Genomic DNA, 19,955 nt, shown 5'->3' on the forward strand with positions numbered 1-19,955 from the left:
AATGCTTTGCTGTTTAGGAATTACTTTGATGGGTTTTAGTTTATTAAAAAATTACGTCTCCTGAAAATTCTTTCACAAACGTGTGTGTATAAATATGTGTGTATCATATTTCGTTCATCTTTCTTCAGAATGACAGAACCCTTTTCTTTTTTTTACCTTCCTCCCCTCCTTTTTTCTTTAAACAACCCCCAAATACGCCTCTATAGATCCTGTTACAAGGCAAAAATCCTGGGATTGCTTGGGAATATACGTTTTCCAAAACCAACAATGAAAACAAGGCATCTGTCAAAAAACATAGCTACTCCTGGGTGACGGTACAGTCTGAGTGCTCAGCTACTTGTGGTGGTGGTAGGTAACTTTCTAATTGCTGTTCCTCTTCTTTTTCATTTTTTTAAAGCATCTCAAACATTTCAGCTGCCTTTAATTTTGCAAACATGTATCAGTACATACAGGGAGTTACACTGAACACCTGGTCCTTATTTTTTTTATGTGACAACTTGTAACATAGATGAAGTACCTTCATACTTCCCTTACAGTAAAAAACAAAACAAAACAAAAAAATTCCAGTCTCACTTCATGTCACTTACAGTGACTCAGTCTTTTTTTCTTTAGGCCAATCCATATGCATTTGATATCTTGCTGTTGAAGTAATGTGCAAATTAAATATGTTCTTTGATGTTGTTGTAATTTGGGAACATAGAAATATACCAAATAATGAGTAAAGTTTATCTTATCTGTAGAGAGTAATTGAAGATTAAAATATTATCAAGACCTTTACTGACAGTTGCACCCTGATCTTCTCACTGTTTATCTACAAGTATTAGAGTTCTGCCAGGTCAGAGCCCGAAATTCTAAGCTACGGATTTCTTATTACCATATTCCTCTAAGTATTTGCTTTGTGCAGGTCATCTCTTTGCTTCTCTAAATCCTGGATGTTCTGTTAGTGAAAGTAATTCTGGGATGCAGTGAAAGCAGAAGACTGGCCTGTGGGAAGTCAGGCAAAAAGAATTGAGGATTACAGTTTTAGTGGCTTTGAAATTGGAACTGGGTCATATAAATAAGACTATATGATGCAGTTGTCTTTAGTACCAAAGAATAGGACTTGGGTGACCAAGAAAATGCCATGCTATGCTCCTGTATTGGCAAAAAACGTCCAGGTGAAATTCAGGAATATCTTGCTAGTGTGTTGTTAAGGCTTCACTGCATCTCAGTGGACTGTTTATGGAAGAAAGACCCACCAGGAGCACTGCAGACATAAAGTACAACAACTGTATTTTTCTTGCTTCCCTTTGAAACAAATGAAGGTTGCAGCATGGATATAAGGATGATGGAAACAACTGTGTTTCCAAATTTGACTTTCTGTGCCCTGTGAACCATGTGTGAGGTGAATGATACATCTCAGTTACAGGGTAAATTTATAAAATCGCTTCACTTCTAGAGGCCTTTGTAATCTTCTCTGTACCCTGCCCTGATATTGACACTAGATAGACTTGAGGTACAGGAAACTGCAGAATTCTGAAGTCTGTAAAGATTTACTGTAAAAAGTTGCAAAATGTTTTGTTGCAGTTTGAAAGCATCTGAGGAGAGCTCCAAGCAAGCACTGCTAGTTTCTGCAGGGAATTAGGATTGAAGAATTACTAATTTTTGCTGGGGGAGGATTCTGCAAATGTGGTGTTTATAACTAAAATGTTTCATCTGACTTCAATAGTACCTGTGTTACAGAGAAGGAAATTAATGTTCATAACATGTTGCCAAATTAAATCCTATTTTATTTAGTTCAAGTCAGTGGAATGGTACCAAGGATGAGCTTGGACTTGTTTAGTTAAAATTCTTCCCTGCTACTTTTTCTCTTGTAGTTTGAGTAAATGTTTATTTTAATGTATTTTTTTCTAATACTTCCATAGGACACATTACAGCAAAAGCAATTTGTTTAGAAGATCATCGTACACGAGTTAATTCCTCCTTCTGTGGCCCAAGGATGAAGCCTTTAACTGAAACCAAACTCTGCAATACCAGTCCCTGCCCAGCATAGTAAGTTCTCTTGATTTTTGTACCTTTTTGCTGTGCCTTCTGACTGAGTTTACCACAAAAATGTCCTCTCCCATAGGCACACAGAATCCTATAGCCTGCTAGATGAACCCACTTTTATTCTGTAATGTAAGCCAGTCATTGTTTAAAAATGTTAGTTGTGTAGGCTTCTGCCCAATGATAATAACAGAGGCGGTATTTCTAATGCTGGTAAGCAAGACCTCCTGAGGATTGCTTGCGGCTGTCACCATGCTGGGGTTAGCTATGTGACACTGAGTAAATCTAAGTTACTTAGAGGCCTGTTCTGCCACCTTTACTCACCTTGAATCAATAATGCCATTTCCTGAGTAAAGTGCTACTCCCCGTGTGGAAGCCTGGCCTCATGACTCAGATTCCACATATTAGATTAGGTTAAAAGAATCTTGTGAAGTGTAATTAGTGATTTTTGGACAGAATGTCCCACAGAGTATTATGATACCAAACAGAGGACTATCTAAACCAAATAAATCGTCAGCAATGCTCCTGGTGCCCACAAAAATAAATATGAAGACATCGTCTATGTAAACAATCTTATTTTCTAAAAGACCTAAGAAAGGTGAGATGCAAAGGAAGACACTGACATATAGATAAGCATTTAGAATCCAGCTGGTCTAAATCAACAGAGCTCCTTTAAAAACAAGGGAGTTACACTGATTTATAGTAGCTGTGGTTGGGGTCCTTTGGAAAAAAAAAAAGTGTGCTCATACAATTAAACAGAGTATTGTGTGGCTTAAGATATAAATGGGTAGATTTAAGGACACATTAATCATCTTTCTTCTACCTTTTTTTCACTTTTGGATTCCTGACTTTGCAACCTTAGCATTATTTTAATTTTAAAAATTAAGATATTTTGACTTCCAGAACAGAAGATTTTGTAAAGCAATATGCTGAAAAAATTAAGAGTGTTTCAGTGGGAAATAAAGGCAGTTGAAGAAGCATTGAAGCACACAGGCAGCAGAAGACAGAGGAAATGGAGGAAAGCTCTAGACCTGGTGTCATCTGCTGTTCTTACTCTGTGGCGATAAAAGCAATGAGCGGTAAAAGCAATTGGCCAGGTCTGCTCCCATACTGCATAGAATAACACATTTCATTAAGTCTAATAGGAAGCATTCCCCATCTCCCTCAATCCAGAAGAGAATGATGGGGCAAAGCAAAAAGATGTGTATGTTCTGCAGTGGCTTTGTTTTTAGTTAAAAATCCATAGTTTGCAATATGTTGAACGTACTAAAAACCAGTCCAGTAATAGTTTGGAATTTCCTGCAAAATTTAAAGATTACAGCAGAGTACACAAAATCCAAATGGCAAATTATACACTGTGACCACAAAACGATAGAGATAAGGTTTAAATAATGGTAACATGTGACAGGAGAGCCCCATGTTCCTGCTTCAGCAGTTTCTTTAGGTTGCGTTTAGCCACACGATTTTCTCAATACCAATTTTATATACTCTTTGTAGCCAAACACAATCTGTTCATATGTGACTTATGTTCTGCCAGAACTATTTTTATCCAGTGAACTCAGTATCATGTATACAGAAATTCAGGTCTATGATGTTCCCAGGAGTCTTTTTAAGCTGTTTGTGCTTACCTCCATTTTGATGCGGCATCATTATGCAATGAAGCTTCACCAAAATCATATTCATTTCTATTGACTAAACACGAAATTTAATTTCTTTTAACCAGAGATCCTGATGTATTTTAAATGTCCACTGATATCACTGAGTATCCATTTTGACATGCAGCACAATGTTTTCATGCTGAAATTGCTCTGATATTCTTAGATTTACTACTTTAAAACACAGTTAATTACTTTAACCCTAAAGAATACAAAAAGAAAAACCATAAAAGCCCCAAGCCACCTTTAGGGAAAAACAATTCAAAACAGTAATTAATTATTTTTAAAATCCTTAGGATATATTAATATATGGAGGATCTACATGTAGGACCATGTCTTAAATTAACAGACTGCCAGCTAAGTGAAACGATGCCAGAATATCTCTGTTGAGGAATCTGCCCAGAAAGTCACGGCATGTAATAGTTCCCGTAAAACTCAGACTGCCAACATAAAAAAATGTAGCATTAATAAATACCATGGAGGAAACAAAGAATGCTTAACAGCCAGCAAATGAAGCAAAACCAAATATGGTAGGTATAATAGGCAAGGGAAGGAGGTCAATAATAGAAGAGATTCAAGCGTGTCAGTTTTGTGACATAAAAGAGGCTCCAGACTTATAAAGGTCAGTGAGGAATAATTAGTGCATAAGAACAAAGACTGACGAGTCTGGGTATGAACAAACTACTGTCCCAGCAGTAAGAATGCAGAAAGGCATCAGTACTGCACACTGTTGTTGTTGGATTTCAGAGCTGCCAAATCTGGTCATAATTATTTAGTTATTTGAGCTAATGAAAGATACTCTTGGATCACAGCCCAGATAATCTTGGAAAATGGCAGTTTACTAGAGGACATTAAAGTGGGTTTATTGCCCTCTCCTCTGTGAAGAGGGGAACTTTTTGGGCACTTAGGGTGAATAAGCTCTTAAAATGAACACTTTTGGTTGCTCTACCAACTACTGTTGTCAGAAACATCAAGGAAAACTAATTAAAAGTTGTAAAATGGATTAAAACTATGACTTCTATCCAGAAGTTTGTATTGCAATAGTCCAAATATTCATAAATCAGACAAAAAGGAAACTTCTGACGTGTTCTGGAATTGCATAACTACTGACTTTTCACATTAATATTTCTTTGTCCTTAAATTAGTGCTTTTTATATTTCCCACTACTTTTGGCAGTCAGTGAAGTTATTAGACTGAGAGTTGGGATTTCTTCTGTTCCCAAAGGAATTTTTCTAAAATAGGCTTTTTATAATTTTTTTACAAATTAAAATTAGCTTTGTTTTCAGGCAGATGTGAACAGACAGGCAAATGGGATGCTGTTCATCTTTCACACAGTAAGAAAAGAAAAAAAGAAAAGCTTTCTTGTCATTAAAACTGTATGTAAGTAGCTACTCCAGTGGTCCCAGGGCTGGTGCTGTGAGAAACCATGGAAGTAGCACAGACCAAGCAGCTGGATTTGAGACGACAGCCTTTTCTGTGGCATAAATTATTAAAAATTTGTAAAACTTCTGTTTTAAAACCTTTAGTTTAAATTCAGTGCTGGGTCTTTGAATAAGAGTTCTCAACTTGAGTAATCATTTAGTCACTCATCATTTCCTTTGTTTCTTCACTTCTGCTTTCCTATCTAGTTTTTGTATAGTCTTACATTGTAAGCCCTCGAGGACAAAGACACGTGGTTGTATGTTTGCAAAGTGTTTCCAAAAAGGCTGGGGACCCGCTCAGTGCTTCCATAACAGAAATACTGAGCAACTATGGACACTTCAAAACAACTTATCCTAAGCAATTAGCAGTAATTCTTCAGACTTTTTGTAACTTCAGTGACATGATGTGTAAGTGAAGCATGCATCTGACTGGAGTATAGATTTGTCCAACAGCATTTGCTTGTTAATTTCCTCTGTTTTATTTAGATTCCACATCATCTGTCTGCCAAATTCCTTAGTCTGAGGACATTTAAATCCTCCAGACACTAATGACAGGACTGCTGATTTTAGGAAGCAAGTTCTTTTTTGTAAATAGAAGCCAGTCAGGTTTCACATAAATACCACTGGACAGCACCGTGCCAACATCTGTTGCCCTGTGTGAGTGCATCTCTGCACAAATGCACTGGGGGGGTACATGCTCAGCGAAACTGGCTCCTTTCTTTCCCTGCCATCCCAGCTTTTCCCTTATGTCAGCTGAGGAGAATCTTGGTCCTCTGCCCTGTCTTCCAAACGAGATGTAAAAAGGAAAAAAAACGTAACAACAAAGGGCAGAACTTTCCAATAATTGAATCTCATCGATTTACAGAACTCTCTCCATCTATTTGGCTTGTTCCTTTGGCCTTGGGGCTGTCAGTCTATTTGGAGGTCTCTTCAGCAGCTAAAGTGACAAAAGTGCTCATCCTGCCATTTCCTTAGAAAACATTTTTCTTTTCCTGTTTTAGAGAGATTTTTTTTTTCAATTAAAAGCATAGATGTGGTGATCTGTTAGCCAGACAGATCTTACAGATACTCCACCAGCCTCAATGGCAGCATCTCTCTCAGTTCCTGTGGAATTCCAGATTCCAGGTTGGATTTGCAGGCAAGTTGGTTCTGGTAGATGAGAAATGTAAATAACTAATACCAGTTTTTCTAGTTGTGTGACATATTTCATCCCTACCAAAATGTTCCATGCTTTGAAGATAGATTATATAAGTAAGGCTTTTTGATTGAACAGATATCAGTATATCAGGAGAGCAGGCGAAGCAGAATCCCTGAAAAATTCACATTTGATAGGTGGCTCATATGTACTGATTTTACAAAACTAATTGGACTCCTGCGTTTCTAACATACATTTTCTCCCTGAAGCTGGTCAACAGGTGAATGGAGTGCATGCAGCAAATCTTGTGGAGGAGGGCAGCAAAGTCGTCTGCTTCAGTGTGTCCAGAAAAGGGCTTTCCACAGAGAGGAGGTGGTGGCCCATTCCCTGTGTCCTGTCAGCACCCCTACGCAGGTGCAGATGTGCAACAGTCAGGACTGCCCACCTGAATGGAGCCCTGGCCTATGGTCTCAGGTAATTTCAAGAAAAACTTACATTTTTGTCTGCTGGCATAATGAAAATATTGCCCAAAACCCTGCTCAAAAAGGAGAATAGTGCAAACTTTGTGAAGATGAGTATTTTGCAAGTGGGTCTATTCATGAAGATAAGATGTAAATTATATATAATTTAACTAGCCTTCCTAAGTGCTCAGACAGGAGGGCTTGCCAGAAGTGGAACCGGTGGTGTCCTGTTTGGTACATAAAAATAGATGGGTAATTTTTGCTAGTTTAATAACAAGGCGCTACGAATTCTTCAAAGCCGTTATCCCCCCTCTGAGATTACTTCCCAGAGCAATATTAGCTTTTCCCGGATATGACAGGAAGTCAAGGAATGAAGAAATATTTGGGGTTAGATTGCATATTAACGCATACACATATGTGAACTGTGGGTTGATAAATTTGTGATTTACACATTCGCTAATCACTTTTGTAGCTTTGCCTTTGTTAGATTAACTGTTCTACTGCAGGTAGAGTACAGCAGCAGTTAATTGCCATGAGGGGTAAGAGGCCCTCAGGCAGATTCCTGTGTGTACACACTCTGCTTCACAAACCTGTGAACTGCCTGACATTAAACCAGCCTGAGTTAAAAAACACACATGTGCTTACACAAAACTCATCTCTGCTCTTTCTTTCACTACTATTGATGCTGGTATGAACTGTTAATGTAAGGATAAATGAAGTACTGGGAAAGCTGGGATTTGAGAGCTGACAGTATACTTATATCAAAAGAAGCTACATTATTTTTATTTTTCCATCTTCATTTAGTGAGATTCAAGGTGGATTTAAATTTACTGAAAAATCCATCACTTCTGTGTACACTTCTTGGTACTGTTACTCTTTAGGTGTTCAAGACCTAAGCATTCCCAGCTGAGAAGCGCAGGCTGCCTCTCCAGGGGAGTGCACTGAAATGTACTGTGACAGACCAGCAACTACTCAATAGTCCATCGTAACAGTTTTAACACCCAAAAAGAAACTTTTTCTTCGAGTGTCTTGTGAAGGAAAACTTAGTGTGGGAGGAGATTATAAAACCCAGGTATGATGATTAGATACTTAAAAAGGAAGAACAAAGTCTTCAAACACATTCACACTTTCAAACTTGCTTTCCTCTAAAATAAAAAATCCCCAACAATTAAAAAAAATCCATTTTCCTCCTCTTTAGGAGGTGTGCAATTCAAGTTGGGATTTTCAAATAAGCCTATGAAAATTAGGTTCACAAGTCCTGCTGGAATGTAGTGAATGGGCCTATTGAACAAGTTAGTGAAGATTTTAAGATTCAGCTGAAAGCTGTTATATCTAAGGCTCAAAGTAAAAAATGGAGAAAAAAAAAAAAAGGGAAAAAATGCAAAATTCCCTGCCTCTCTACACAATTCTGAGTAATCATAAAGGAAAGGAGTTTTTTTGTTTGGGGGAAAGATTAAAACCACAGATTTTCATCATGCAGATACTTCTGTTGCGTCCTCGCAACAACTATGCTTTCATGAAATCTTTTAAAAACATTTGTGATTGAACATGGATAGTGCAGGATTCTACCTTGGAATGTGCCCCTTCATTATTAGGAAAAAGAACAATTAGAAAAGGATGCAACAAGGCAGAAAGCCCGCACCATTGTTTCAGGGACATGTATTTCTTCATTTCATCAGAAATGGCTCATTCATGCATTTTGCCGGATGCTAAGGCAATGAAACATAGAGAATGTTCAATTGAACCACGGTTCAGAGCATATTTATTCACTGGTGACTTGTCCTAAGCTTCAGTTGTAATCTTGACAATTAAAATATCTTTGGTCAAACTTCTTAACCATTGTCTGTATCAGATTCTGTCTTGTAGTGAGATTCATTTGGTGAAGGAGTTATGTAGAGATTCCCAGGGTAGTTTTCTCTGCCTCTAACTCATCCCTCTAGGCCTGGGTGAAGACAAAGTAACAAATAGCTGAGAACATTTTGCCGGGGGAGATTTTGAGATGGGAGGTTAGAACCAGCTTTCAAATATGCTGTCCAGGGAAAAAAAAAACACTTTGCTCACAAATCCAACTTTCCTCATCTACGGAAGAGAGATATTACTTATCTGTCCTACATGGGGGCTGTAAGAGTTCATAGTTTACATTAAGAAAGCACTTAGAACAATTTTTCAAAGTTACATACAGATGTTACTGTTACTTATTTACCAACAGCACTTCAAGTTTACTTATATTATAATGGCAGCTACACAGCACATTAGCCATGGTTTCTATGCTCTGCTGTAAAATATAAATGACGCCAGTTTTCATTTCCTCTAGTTCAAATGAATATTTCTTTCCATCACAGTGCTCCAAGACTTGTGGGAGAGGTGTTAAGAAACGGGATGTCTACTGCAAAAGTACAGGTTCTCCCAAGGTTAAAATCTTGCCTGAAAGTATGTGCAGCAAGGACCATAAACCTGAATCCCAGCAGACCTGTGTACTAGGACGCTGCCCCAAAAATGACCGACTCCAGTGGGTGATTTCTTCTTGGAGTGAGGTAAAGTTGTGCAGTTACATGGCTCGCGGCCGTCCTTTGATGCTCTGGGAAACATTGACTTGGGGACACGCACAAACTATGGAGGGGAAAGAAAGCTGAGCTGTCATTTGAAAATCAGGTGTTGTAGGCAAGCCACTATAAAAACACAGTTCCTTACATCCAGATGTAGTTAGACGTACCCTGATGTCTTTGTTTTCCAGGACTTTCACTGACCTGGATTCATATTTCAGTTTACACATTATGGAACATGGTCTTTGTGGTTTTAGTTACATAATGCTTTTGTAGTTTCACATAATTTGGGGTCTCTTGCACATAGCACATTCTCCTTTATCTGAACGTGTTCCTATAGATTTAAAAGGTGTGTTTTGCCTTTGCAGTGCTCAGCCTCCTGTGGCCCAGGCGTACAAAAGCGAGAACTAAAATGCGGTGAGAAAAGCATCCATGGGAAATTGATCACCTTTCCTCAGAGGAGATGTAGAAACATCAAGAAACCAAACACCAACCTGGAAGAAGCTTGTAACAAAGGAGCCTGTCCATCGCAGATGGTGTATAACATGGTGTCTGGCTGGTATTCCTCACCCTGGCAGCAGGTAGGAATGAGAAACTTTCTTGCCTCTTTCCCCTGTCCCAGCTAGCACCGCCTTCTCCAGCACTATGTCATGTCTTGGCTTTTATGGAGTCTACAAAAGGAGCAAGTTTCTCTACACAGTAGCTCAAGTAGCATTCCCTAGTGCTTTTCACTACAGGGCATTAAAGAACAAAACAACTGCAATGTGAGTGCTGGCTCTTGGACAGTGTATCCACCGTCTTTAGAAAGTGAGGTTGCAGTGCTGGGCTTAGAGAGCACCACACCTAGAAAAGCCACAGTATCATACACCACAGAATGGAGGCTAGCTGGAGGGGCACAAACACCTGGGAGGCCTGAAATGCTGAAGACCAGGCCCCTGTGACTACAGCAATGGGAGTCCAGGCTGCCTAGACGAAAGCTAGCTCCCGTCTTACATTGTGCTGTAGTCAAACGTCCGACTCTATGGAGGAGATATCTCCAGTGTGAACAATCCACAGGTGTCTCCTGCACGTAGCCATTCCCTAAAAAAGGGACCACTCAGCCACTGAATCATGATGCAGCTGGTCCACATCCATCATGGACTTTGGTACAGCTCATGTCTTTGTCCTGAAACTGAAGAATGTCACCTAAAAATGTTAGGCACGCTTGAGAGGCACTACATTCCACACTCATTTTCCAACGCTTTCTTCTCAATCATCTCCAAACTGCACTGCAGTTGAACTATTACATATCTATATGTACAATGTATCTGAGCATCTGCAGAGATTGCCTGGAATTCCCTAAATACTATGATTAATTACTGGATCAGTCTGTATTTGTTTCTACATTCTTGCAAACAAGCTTCTGTATTTCTGGAACTTATCTACTTTATGAGTCACATATCAATGAGACACACACTCATTTAATAACATTTACATGAAACAATGTATGCCTGGCAATTGTAATCAGATGAAAATGATCGCATTTATCTCAAAGACAACTTTTCATGAAACACATACAAGTAAAAGGCTTATTAATTTAAAAATACTTCATAGATCTTCCTGCAAACGCATTGTGTTTTTCCCCAGATACTGCCATAATTATGGTTCCAAGGGGACTTTTATCTCTGTTCAGACAGCAGGATTAGGCCCAGAGGCTCAGAGTTCAAAAGAAATCAGTGCAGACAATTAGGAACAGGTTTTCTGAAATGCTCAGTTTCTGTCTCGATGCTTAAGTAGGGAACCAAACTTTCAGCCGAGTCCTTAAATAACCAAACTTTGGGAAGGGAGAGCAGATGCACACATCTTTGGAAAGTTGGTCCTGATGGGGGTTGCTGAACAGCAACACATCCGATCCTGACCTCTCTCTCTTTGAAAGTCTCAACCAAAGCCCTTGGAAAGTTACTCCTTTGGCTTTCATGGGCTCCCAGAGAGTCTCTGTAACGAAAGATGGCTTTTACTTGTTTCCTCTCTACAGTGCACAGTGACGTGTGGAGGGGGAGTGCAAACCCGGACCGTACAGTGCCTGCGCCAAGGAAGACCAGCTTCTGGGTGCTTGCCCCATCAGAAACCAGCAGTCCTGAGAGCCTGCAATACGAACTTCTGCCCAGTCCCTGTGAAAAGAGGTAAAACTCAGCTCTGCATGCTGCAGCAGGGTTGGTCACTTAGAACTCCATATCCAGCAAAACTCACCTTTTCCAGTTCCACCCACTGGAGATTAGTCTTTGGCATGTTCCTTCATAAATTATTTTTTTCACAGACTTTCCTGCTGTACAGTTACTCTGATACTACAGCACTTCTCAGAGTGAACCCTTCGAAGCAGACTTGAGAGTGTAACTGACACAGGAGATTTTAAAAACAGGAATATGTTAAAAAAAAAGTGCATCAAAAAGTTGTGCTATTTGGTTCTGAGCTGCATCTTTATACTATCTTGTTGAATAATACCGAAGCATCCTATGCTGGTACTGTTTTAAGACTAGAAATAACAACTATTGAACTAAGCAATAAGAATTAGCCATTTATTTTTAGTCTTTTGAAGTCTCCCCAAGATTCAGATTGCACCCACATCCTGGGAGTCCAAAAATGCTTTGTCCAGAATGTACTTCTCTTCTTACTGCTTCTGATCAGTGTATGGCGTGCAGTCAGGAAACACAAAATTAAGCTCTGCCCCCACTTGTATGTCTACTGTATCCCTCGCCACCTCTTCCATGTGTTTTGCAATTCTAGAGGAGCAGGAGGAGTGAGAGGTTTTGTGTTACTCTGAGTGATGGAAGGGGAATTCTCTCAGAACCACCACAGAAAGAGAGCCATGTGTTAGCCCCATCCCCTATATTTGCTTACAAGCTGGTTACAGTTTGTGCTGCCTTCTTAACTGTGGGAAAGAAGCTCATGGAGGTCCAGGTTTCTCCCATCTAACACTAGTTACCTAGGTATGCTAAACCACTTTAAAGATTGACTTTCAACATACCGTACATTAACTGTCTTGTTGCCATTTTAAAACTGGGAGCTGAAAGTCGCCTCTATAAAACCTAGGCTGGATTGCAAGAGAAAGTGGTAATAGAGCTGGGAGCAAAGGTCAAGCTCCGGCTCTGCATCATGTAAACTGACATTAGCCAAGCACCCCGCTCATCTGTACCGACTCCTGGCGTTCACTGTGCACAGAAACCCTGTAAACCCCAGTGATACCTAAACAGAGCATTCTACTGCATCAACTCCAGACACACAGGGTCTCAAACTGATACATCGGGGGACCTGAATCCAAACAAGAATGTATAGATTAAATGGTCCTGAAAGGGATAAGTAAATAGTTCTGCTGGTTTTGTAAGTAAATGTTCTAAACACTTCAAACTAACCTTGCTAAAAAGTTCTGCTGTACTTCAGAGTTTTTGTTTTACATCCTTTTTCTGTCACGACATAGCAAGCACTTTTCTTTCACCCCTGCTTTCCTCTGCTATTTTTCATGTCTGGAGTAATGTCTGTTATTAATTTGGGCCTTGGCCTGCTTCTCTCTCTCCTCACATCTGCAGGAGCCCTTTCCCCTTTATTGTAACTGGGTCGTCAGGCTCTAGAGATCAATTATCTCTTCACTGCTCTCTAACTTTCTGTCTAAACCAGCAAAAAGAGGGAACCAGCTGTGCTGGAATCACATTTAAGCTAATCAGTCTCTATTATCAGCCATGCAGCTCCAGCTCACTGATCACAGTCAAGAAATTAATGTTTCAGGGAGAGTTTACACACTTCCCTAGACAAACTGGGTCACTTCCATCCCTCTGTTAGATGCAGTTACGGTCACCATAACTCCTACTAAATCCAACTGCTTAAAATTAACAAAAATTTAAACATAAATACTTGAGTAAATAGAAATAACGAACTGCCAGCCTGATCCACATCCACTGAAGTCTGTGGGAGTCTTTGTGTTCATTCCAATGGTCTTTGGGTTAGGTCCCAAGAGTAAAGTTTTCAGCCATACCTCTGTAATGTTTGCATTGCACTCTAATCTTCAAAAGGTCATAAAGATTTATTAACACGGCCTCCTTGGTGCTTATGATTTTTTTTTAAACAGTAATTTGTAATTTTTGAAAATTTAGCCTTCTGTGGCAGACGAGCTTCTTCCTGACTTCATCAGAACAGCTTTACTCACTTAGTGCTGTGCATGTTTTTCATCTGTTGTCTGCTTTGGGTCCTCCCAGCAGCAAATTCTGTCTGGTGGACAGTAGGTGAAGTAATGAGAAAGTTGGTGCTGAACTCCCAGTTTCATCCCTACTGACACTTAATTAAGAACAGAAGACAACGCTAGGGAGTGGGAAGGCCACTCAGTACCAAACTTCCTAGTTCCTGGACAACTGCTTGTTCAAGGACAGTCTTTTCTTTACATAACACTAGCATTTACAAACAGGCTTATGTTTTTAAAAACTGAGGAGTAAAATGGCATCTTTTAAAATAGTATTAAATTATATTTTCTCACCCATTCAATAAGTTTGAGGGCGATAAAGGTATACAAAATCACCTTTGCCATCATATAAAAGGGAATAAAAAAAAAAAAGCAAAGTGGTGGCTAATCAAAAGAAGTTCCTATAGAGAGATAGAGGTGACTCCTGGCACAGAGAATATGGAGAAGTTGTCTGTGCTATGCGAGGGAGCATTTATCTTCTGTGACTCAGCTTAGCTGATGCGAGAAGGCAGACAACGGTGGCTAGATTTTTCTTCACTGTCTCCTTATAAATTCCTTTTATTGACCATGTAAACAGTAGTTCTGAGAGTCGAATGGAATCTTTTCCCATGCTCACAGGAGATTTTAGTTTAGCTATAAATTTTGCTAAACCTCATTTAAGTGTCTTACTGCTCTCTCAGACATGGTGAATTTGTTTATAAATCATCCATATGAATCATCACTCTGGTCTTTTAAAGAAACATAAAGCATCCAGTACAAAACTGTAGAAAGGAGCAGCTATGAAATGTTTTTAAAGTGACCAGACTCTGTGTATAAATCGTCTGTACATAAATTTAAGCGAAATAAAATCTTAATTGAAAAATATGGTTTATTTGTATTTGCAATCAAAAGCTGGGCTTTTCAGAGCTGAGCATGGTCAGCCTGTCTCTTTTCCCATTGCAGTTAACTAAGATTTCAGCAGCATGGCATGGTCAAAGTCCCGAGAGCCTGATTCATGCCACCTAACTAAAGTGTCTGAAAAGAGATCTCATAGGCTCCCTGCATAGTCAAATGGAGAGAAATAAAGCCTCTAGGAAATGTTGGATCACAAACACGTAGCAGGGCACTTTGAGCACACGTGCAGAGAGCAGGGGCCGGGCACTCAGGTTTGTGGGCATTTTGTGTGCTCATGCACATACACTCAACGCTGACACTACTCTGAGGTGCAGGTAAACTCCACCTGATGCTGAAGGCAATAAGCGATCAGCATCAGGTGTGGAGCAGGCTCATCTGTACAAGTACACAGAGGACTTTTTTTATCCACTACAGTGGAACTTTCTGTTTTCCTGAACTTCAAAGTGTGCTCTAAATTTTTTAATTCCTGTCGCCTCTGACCCTCCTGCTATATTAGCTCTATCTTTATCAAATTAACAAATCTGATTTTGTAACAAATAAAACATCTCTTAACAAATTAAAAGAGAAACTAGTATTTTTGAGATGAAAACTAGTTCATGGTTCTTCTTTGAACCGAGTCACCCATTGTTTTTATGATATTACCAAACGCGTACAAGTGCACGGAACTATTGCCTGACTTGTAGGCTTGCTAAAACACAGGCTTACCATATTGCTTGGATTTCTCTCCTTCAGATGATCCTTCTTGTGTGGATTTCTTCACTTGGTGTCATCTGGTACCCCAGCATGGTGTCTGTAACCACAAATTTTATGGCAAGCAATGCTGTAAATCATGCACAAAGAAGAACTGATAGCAGCATGTTATCTGAACCCTTCAGTGACAGGATTCTCTGCTTCAATTTATGCTGGAATTAACTTTGCTTTGAGGCAAGACATGGTGCCACATAAACCACGGAGGGAAGAGACATTTTTTCTAAGGGAATGTCTGAGGTACAGTAATTGTTGGATATGATGAAAAAAAGGAATGTTTGTTTCTTTTTTTTTTTCCTTTATTAACTGACCTCACTAAAGTACAGGGTACTATGGATCACTTGAACACTGAGACTCAAGGGGCAGTTCTTTAAAAGTGTCATTTTGCACTGTCCTACGTTATGAGGAAGAAATTAAGGCAAGAAAGCCTTTTCTGTCTAATTTACCAGAATGCAAAGCAAAAGAGATTGGGAGCTCGAGGAGGAAGGTTACAGCACGGCAGCATGACAGATCGCACTATCAAAAGTGTTTCCTTTCATATTTTTTTATGATACTATCGTCCCAGGGTAAGGAAGCTGTTTACTGCCACTTTCACAGAAAGACATTCAAATGGCTGTTGTTTGGAGAACGCAGTGTCACGTGTGACCACAAGAAGTAAATAGTGCACTACAAAGATATATGGTGCTTCTCTATTAGACTTGCTGCTGGAAAAGCAAGTTTTGCATCATGCTAATGTTTTTATTGTTTTGAAGAATTCATTTTCTGCTTTGTGTAGAAACTCAGAGGTGGTTAACTAGTAACTTGAAATGTATTCCTAGAAATATTCAGCATTAGAATATTTGGACTTTTAATATCGCTGTGTTACAAGTAAAATAGAATTTCATATTTCGACTAACTCAAGGAACTCAGATTTACTGAGCTCAGTGGTTATGATTTCAACGTTCTAAGCTCATTAGATATGTAATTTTAAAATTTAAACTTAATATTTTAAAGTAGTTTTTTTTCAGAAGCTAGGTTATTTGAATGCCAAGATACTGAAGAATGTCTTACTTTTAATCTCAAATCTCTGCAAATTTTGATTCATCCATTACCCAAATGAAATAACAAGAATATTACAGTCCATTAATTCATGCTAAACTTCTCTAAGTAGTTATTTATTCACACAGGTTATATGAAAAAAAAAAAAAAAGAAAAAGATAAGTGGATGATTTACTCTAACCAAATAAAAGTCAATTCTATTTTTATACATTCTCCTAATACTTTTATTTAGTTCAGAATCTACCAGTAAACAAAAGAAATTTAAGCCTAATGATATTTGTAATCATTCAGTATCAAGATATTCGGTGACACTATATCAGCTGGTACAATTTTAGAAGTTTCTGCATTGAAAAAATACCCAACCTATTTGCCAAACCCATTCTGAGACAGAGCTGTGTTCTACTGTAATTTTCTGGGGAGTGCCTACGAGGGACATATTTATCTAATTCCACCCAATCCCACAAGTTCGTTTGATGAATGTAGTTCATTTTTACTGTTTTTTTTAAAGTATCATTTCAGCATAAGATTAGCCAGCTCAGCACTAATGCCAGACAGTGGTCACTTAAAATTAGCAGTTCCTTTTGCAACAATTTAAATTAAAAACATGTCTTCTATGATACTTTAAGAAATGATGATTGGAAACATATCTCAACCTACACCGCTCTGTCTTGATATTGGACATGTGTAATTATAATCTTTTTTCTAGGAAAACTACAAGGTTGTTTTTGTTTTGCTTTTATAATTGTGTCCTTTTTATTATTTGATGTAAAATAATTAATTTATTAATGCATAGCTTTTCCTTTATATTTCTTTGCTCACTTCCGTAAGTGACAACAGAGGAAAGAAAATGGTAGTGTCACAGAGTATGAATTATGGTGTAAAAAAAGCAAAAAATATAAGTGTAATATTTAATTATTTTATAAGCTTTGTAATAAAGTACTCTAACTGTTTCATTATATTTGGAATTGTAAAATTCATGAATAAAATATGGAGGCTATAAGTAAATATCGAGTAATATAAGTGTGTATGCATCATTTGCGTTTATTGATTGTCCTATAGAAGCTTTAAGTAAAACATTATCCTGTTTTCCTCTGCTACATAACTGGTAATGTCTGTGACTCTGAACCTGTGCCAGTTCTGTGGAGGGGCAGTGACAAAAGCTGCCCACAAGAAACGCCTGTTCTTCGGGCAGTGAAAATTTAGCCACCATAGCTACGTGTGACCCCTGCCTAACTGTGGCCCTGCTGCTCAGGTCCTGTATGGGTTAACGTGGCAGGGAACCCTCAAAACAGTGGATGTGAGTGTTAACAAGCCATTATGATGAATGGGACAGGAGGTCATTCCTTTCAGGCCCTCAAAGTCAGGGTATGTGCTAAGGTCATGTGAAACTTCTCTACTTTTGAAGGTCCCATTATACTGGCAAGCGAGGAATGCACGACTGGTTATTCAACAGAGTGAATATATTGTAGTTGCCTTTTAAGAGCAGGAGATGTTTCTCATTTGAATGACTACCCTTCCATTGAAGCAGCTGGCCTGGATTGTGCCTGTTTCAGGCACAAAAAGGAGAAAAATAGACATAACTCCATGGTTTTATTTTCATAACAACACAAAAGCTAAAATACACAAAAATACAGTTGCCCCCTATGTACAAGACAAAACTGACCTATTGCTTCTCTCACCAAAGACAGCGGAAACTTGGGTATCACAGAGCCAGCACGATTCTTCCCTGCGTGTATTTATCCGCAAGGTGCTTTGCAAGGTAAGAAGCTTCATTCAGCATAGCATTAGGTTTACAGCCTCTCCCATCTACCTGGGGATACTTAATTTTTCTAAAAATGACTCAGCTGAGAAGTGTCCAAGCCAATCCCCAGTAGGAACTACATCAATTCACTGGGTCATTTCATATATATATATATACACACACACACACTCTTAACAGATATTTGCTGCTTTTCCCTTCATTCACCGTCACTCAGATCTCTGACAACAGCAAGCTGTATAGAGTATTACTGATAGGAAATACTGATCATGCTTCTGACTGACAGCATAATCCGGTAGGCGATAATAAGCAATAGATCAGTCTGCTCCTGAAGGATTCCCAGCGAGTGCTCTTTTAAACATGATTTGGACCAGTGATTTAAATAATTAATATGCCCACACAAGAATTCAGACTCTAAATTGCTTTGTGTTTTGGAATTAAAATGAACTGTTGTCAGCGAATTACAGCGTTGGAGATGGATGTTGAAAGAGGAAATATTGCATAAAGATGTGCTATTGTGTGGCTGGATCAACCCCAAGTCCACAAATGTTTTACTGCTGAGCCCTTGCAACGATATTTGGTATACAAAGCTTGGCAGTTTTCTAGAAGTATATTGCTGCAAGGCTCACTTTATAAAGCAGAATGGGGTCTTTTCACAAAGGAATAGCTGTTTCCTGTAGTCAGATTTCATCACTCAGGTAAAGGATGCATCTGCCTAAAACTCAAACAGATATTTAATGAATGGCTTGATTGTGTAAATCAAACTCAGCTATCTTGGATGCCCAGAAGACATGAAATGTTGGAGACAGATGAATGTTTCGCTGCATGTGGCTTTATAGTAACATGATCCACATCCCATATTTCCTATATTTTTCAGCAAATTCTATTCAAAAGAATCAATAAAATAAATTTACATCATTATTTCTATTGTAATAGAAGCCCAACCCTACTGAGTGCCTGGGACCCCATTGTGCACAACACTCTATACACATGTCAGGAAAGGCTTATGGTCCCGAGTGTACAGTGAGAAACAATAGGAAAAGAACACGTTAACAGTGAGCTCATTGTGATTAGGAGAAAAAGTGTCGCTCGTGGCTCACTGTCTGTCTGGACACTGCAGAACGTTTCAAAGGCCGCTCCACACAGATACGATCTGAAAGAGCAATACTGAGGAACTTAATCCTGACTGTGTTTCAAAAGCAAACACTGAGCATTGCTGAGGTCTGAGAGGACAGCAGAGGGAAAAGGCAGTGGGGAAGCTGGGATACAGTGGAAAGAACCAAAATGAGGTGTGTTCAATGCTGAGTCCTAACCGAGATAGTGACTATCACGAGAGGAAAGCAATGCACAGGAATCATTCAATCTCTTATCCTGGCAGTTATCAGGGACTACAGAGATGTGAGGTGTTGGCAAGGCAGTAAGTTTTCTTACCATTATAAAAAAAAAATCTGAAATAAGGAGATGCAGCTGCTAGAAAATACCTTAAATTCCTCCCCAGCCAATATTGTATGAATGTCAACCAGATCAAACTGACCTTCCTGTCTACTTCCTGCACAACATGCACCACTACCACAGGTATTCCTCATAGGCTGCTCTTCAGAACAAATCCAGGTCAGGTTGGGCTGGAACATGTCCTTCCATGTACAGCACATTCCCAAGCTCTTCACCTTGCAAATAACACTTGCTTCCCACAAGAGCAGGCAGTGACAGATGTGAGCGGGGCCGTTACTGATTCTCAGACTTGCCCTGCAAACAGCAGAGGTGCGGGTCGCTATTTACAGTGTTTGTACCACATTGCCCGTGGGAAGTCATTGCCTCTGCCCTGAGCAGAGGTGATCAGAACACTGGCCTGAAGAGCTTGCCTTCTTGCAGCCAACACATGGCAGGCTGGGCTAAGGGAAGCAGTGTACTCATTGTCCGTGGGGGATACCGGGGCAGACACAGCCTGAATGGCTACATTTTTCTTCCAAACAGAAATTGAGAGAAAACACCATTAATGCTTTCCCTGGATGCAGTTATGACTCGTCCCACAGGAAAAGCCATCCTGGTGCAACGTGTTCCCCAGAGCAC

At 39.3% G+C, this 19,955-nt stretch overlaps 1 protein-coding gene across 1 annotated transcript; it reads left to right on the top strand.

Annotated features, from left to right (window-relative positions):
- Positions 1–206: 206 nt before the first annotated feature.
- Positions 207–15,594, top strand: LOC104460550 (A disintegrin and metalloproteinase with thrombospondin motifs 18-like; the record flags this gene model as incomplete). The annotated part of the gene is made up of 7 exons (XM_010072784.1): positions 207–348; positions 1,905–2,031; positions 6,506–6,710; positions 9,040–9,231; positions 9,609–9,821; positions 11,255–11,402; positions 15,074–15,594. Coding segments are annotated over 7 exons (1,143 nt in total), but the record flags the coding sequence as incomplete, so codon positions are not given.
- Positions 15,595–19,955: the final 4,361 nt, after the last annotated feature.

The sequence above is a fragment of the Pterocles gutturalis genome, unplaced genomic scaffold, assembly GCF_000699245.1.
Source record: "Pterocles gutturalis isolate BGI_N339 unplaced genomic scaffold, ASM69924v1 scaffold30302, whole genome shotgun sequence".
In the NCBI taxonomy this organism is placed as follows: domain Eukaryota; kingdom Metazoa; phylum Chordata; class Aves; order Pterocliformes; family Pteroclidae; genus Pterocles; species Pterocles gutturalis.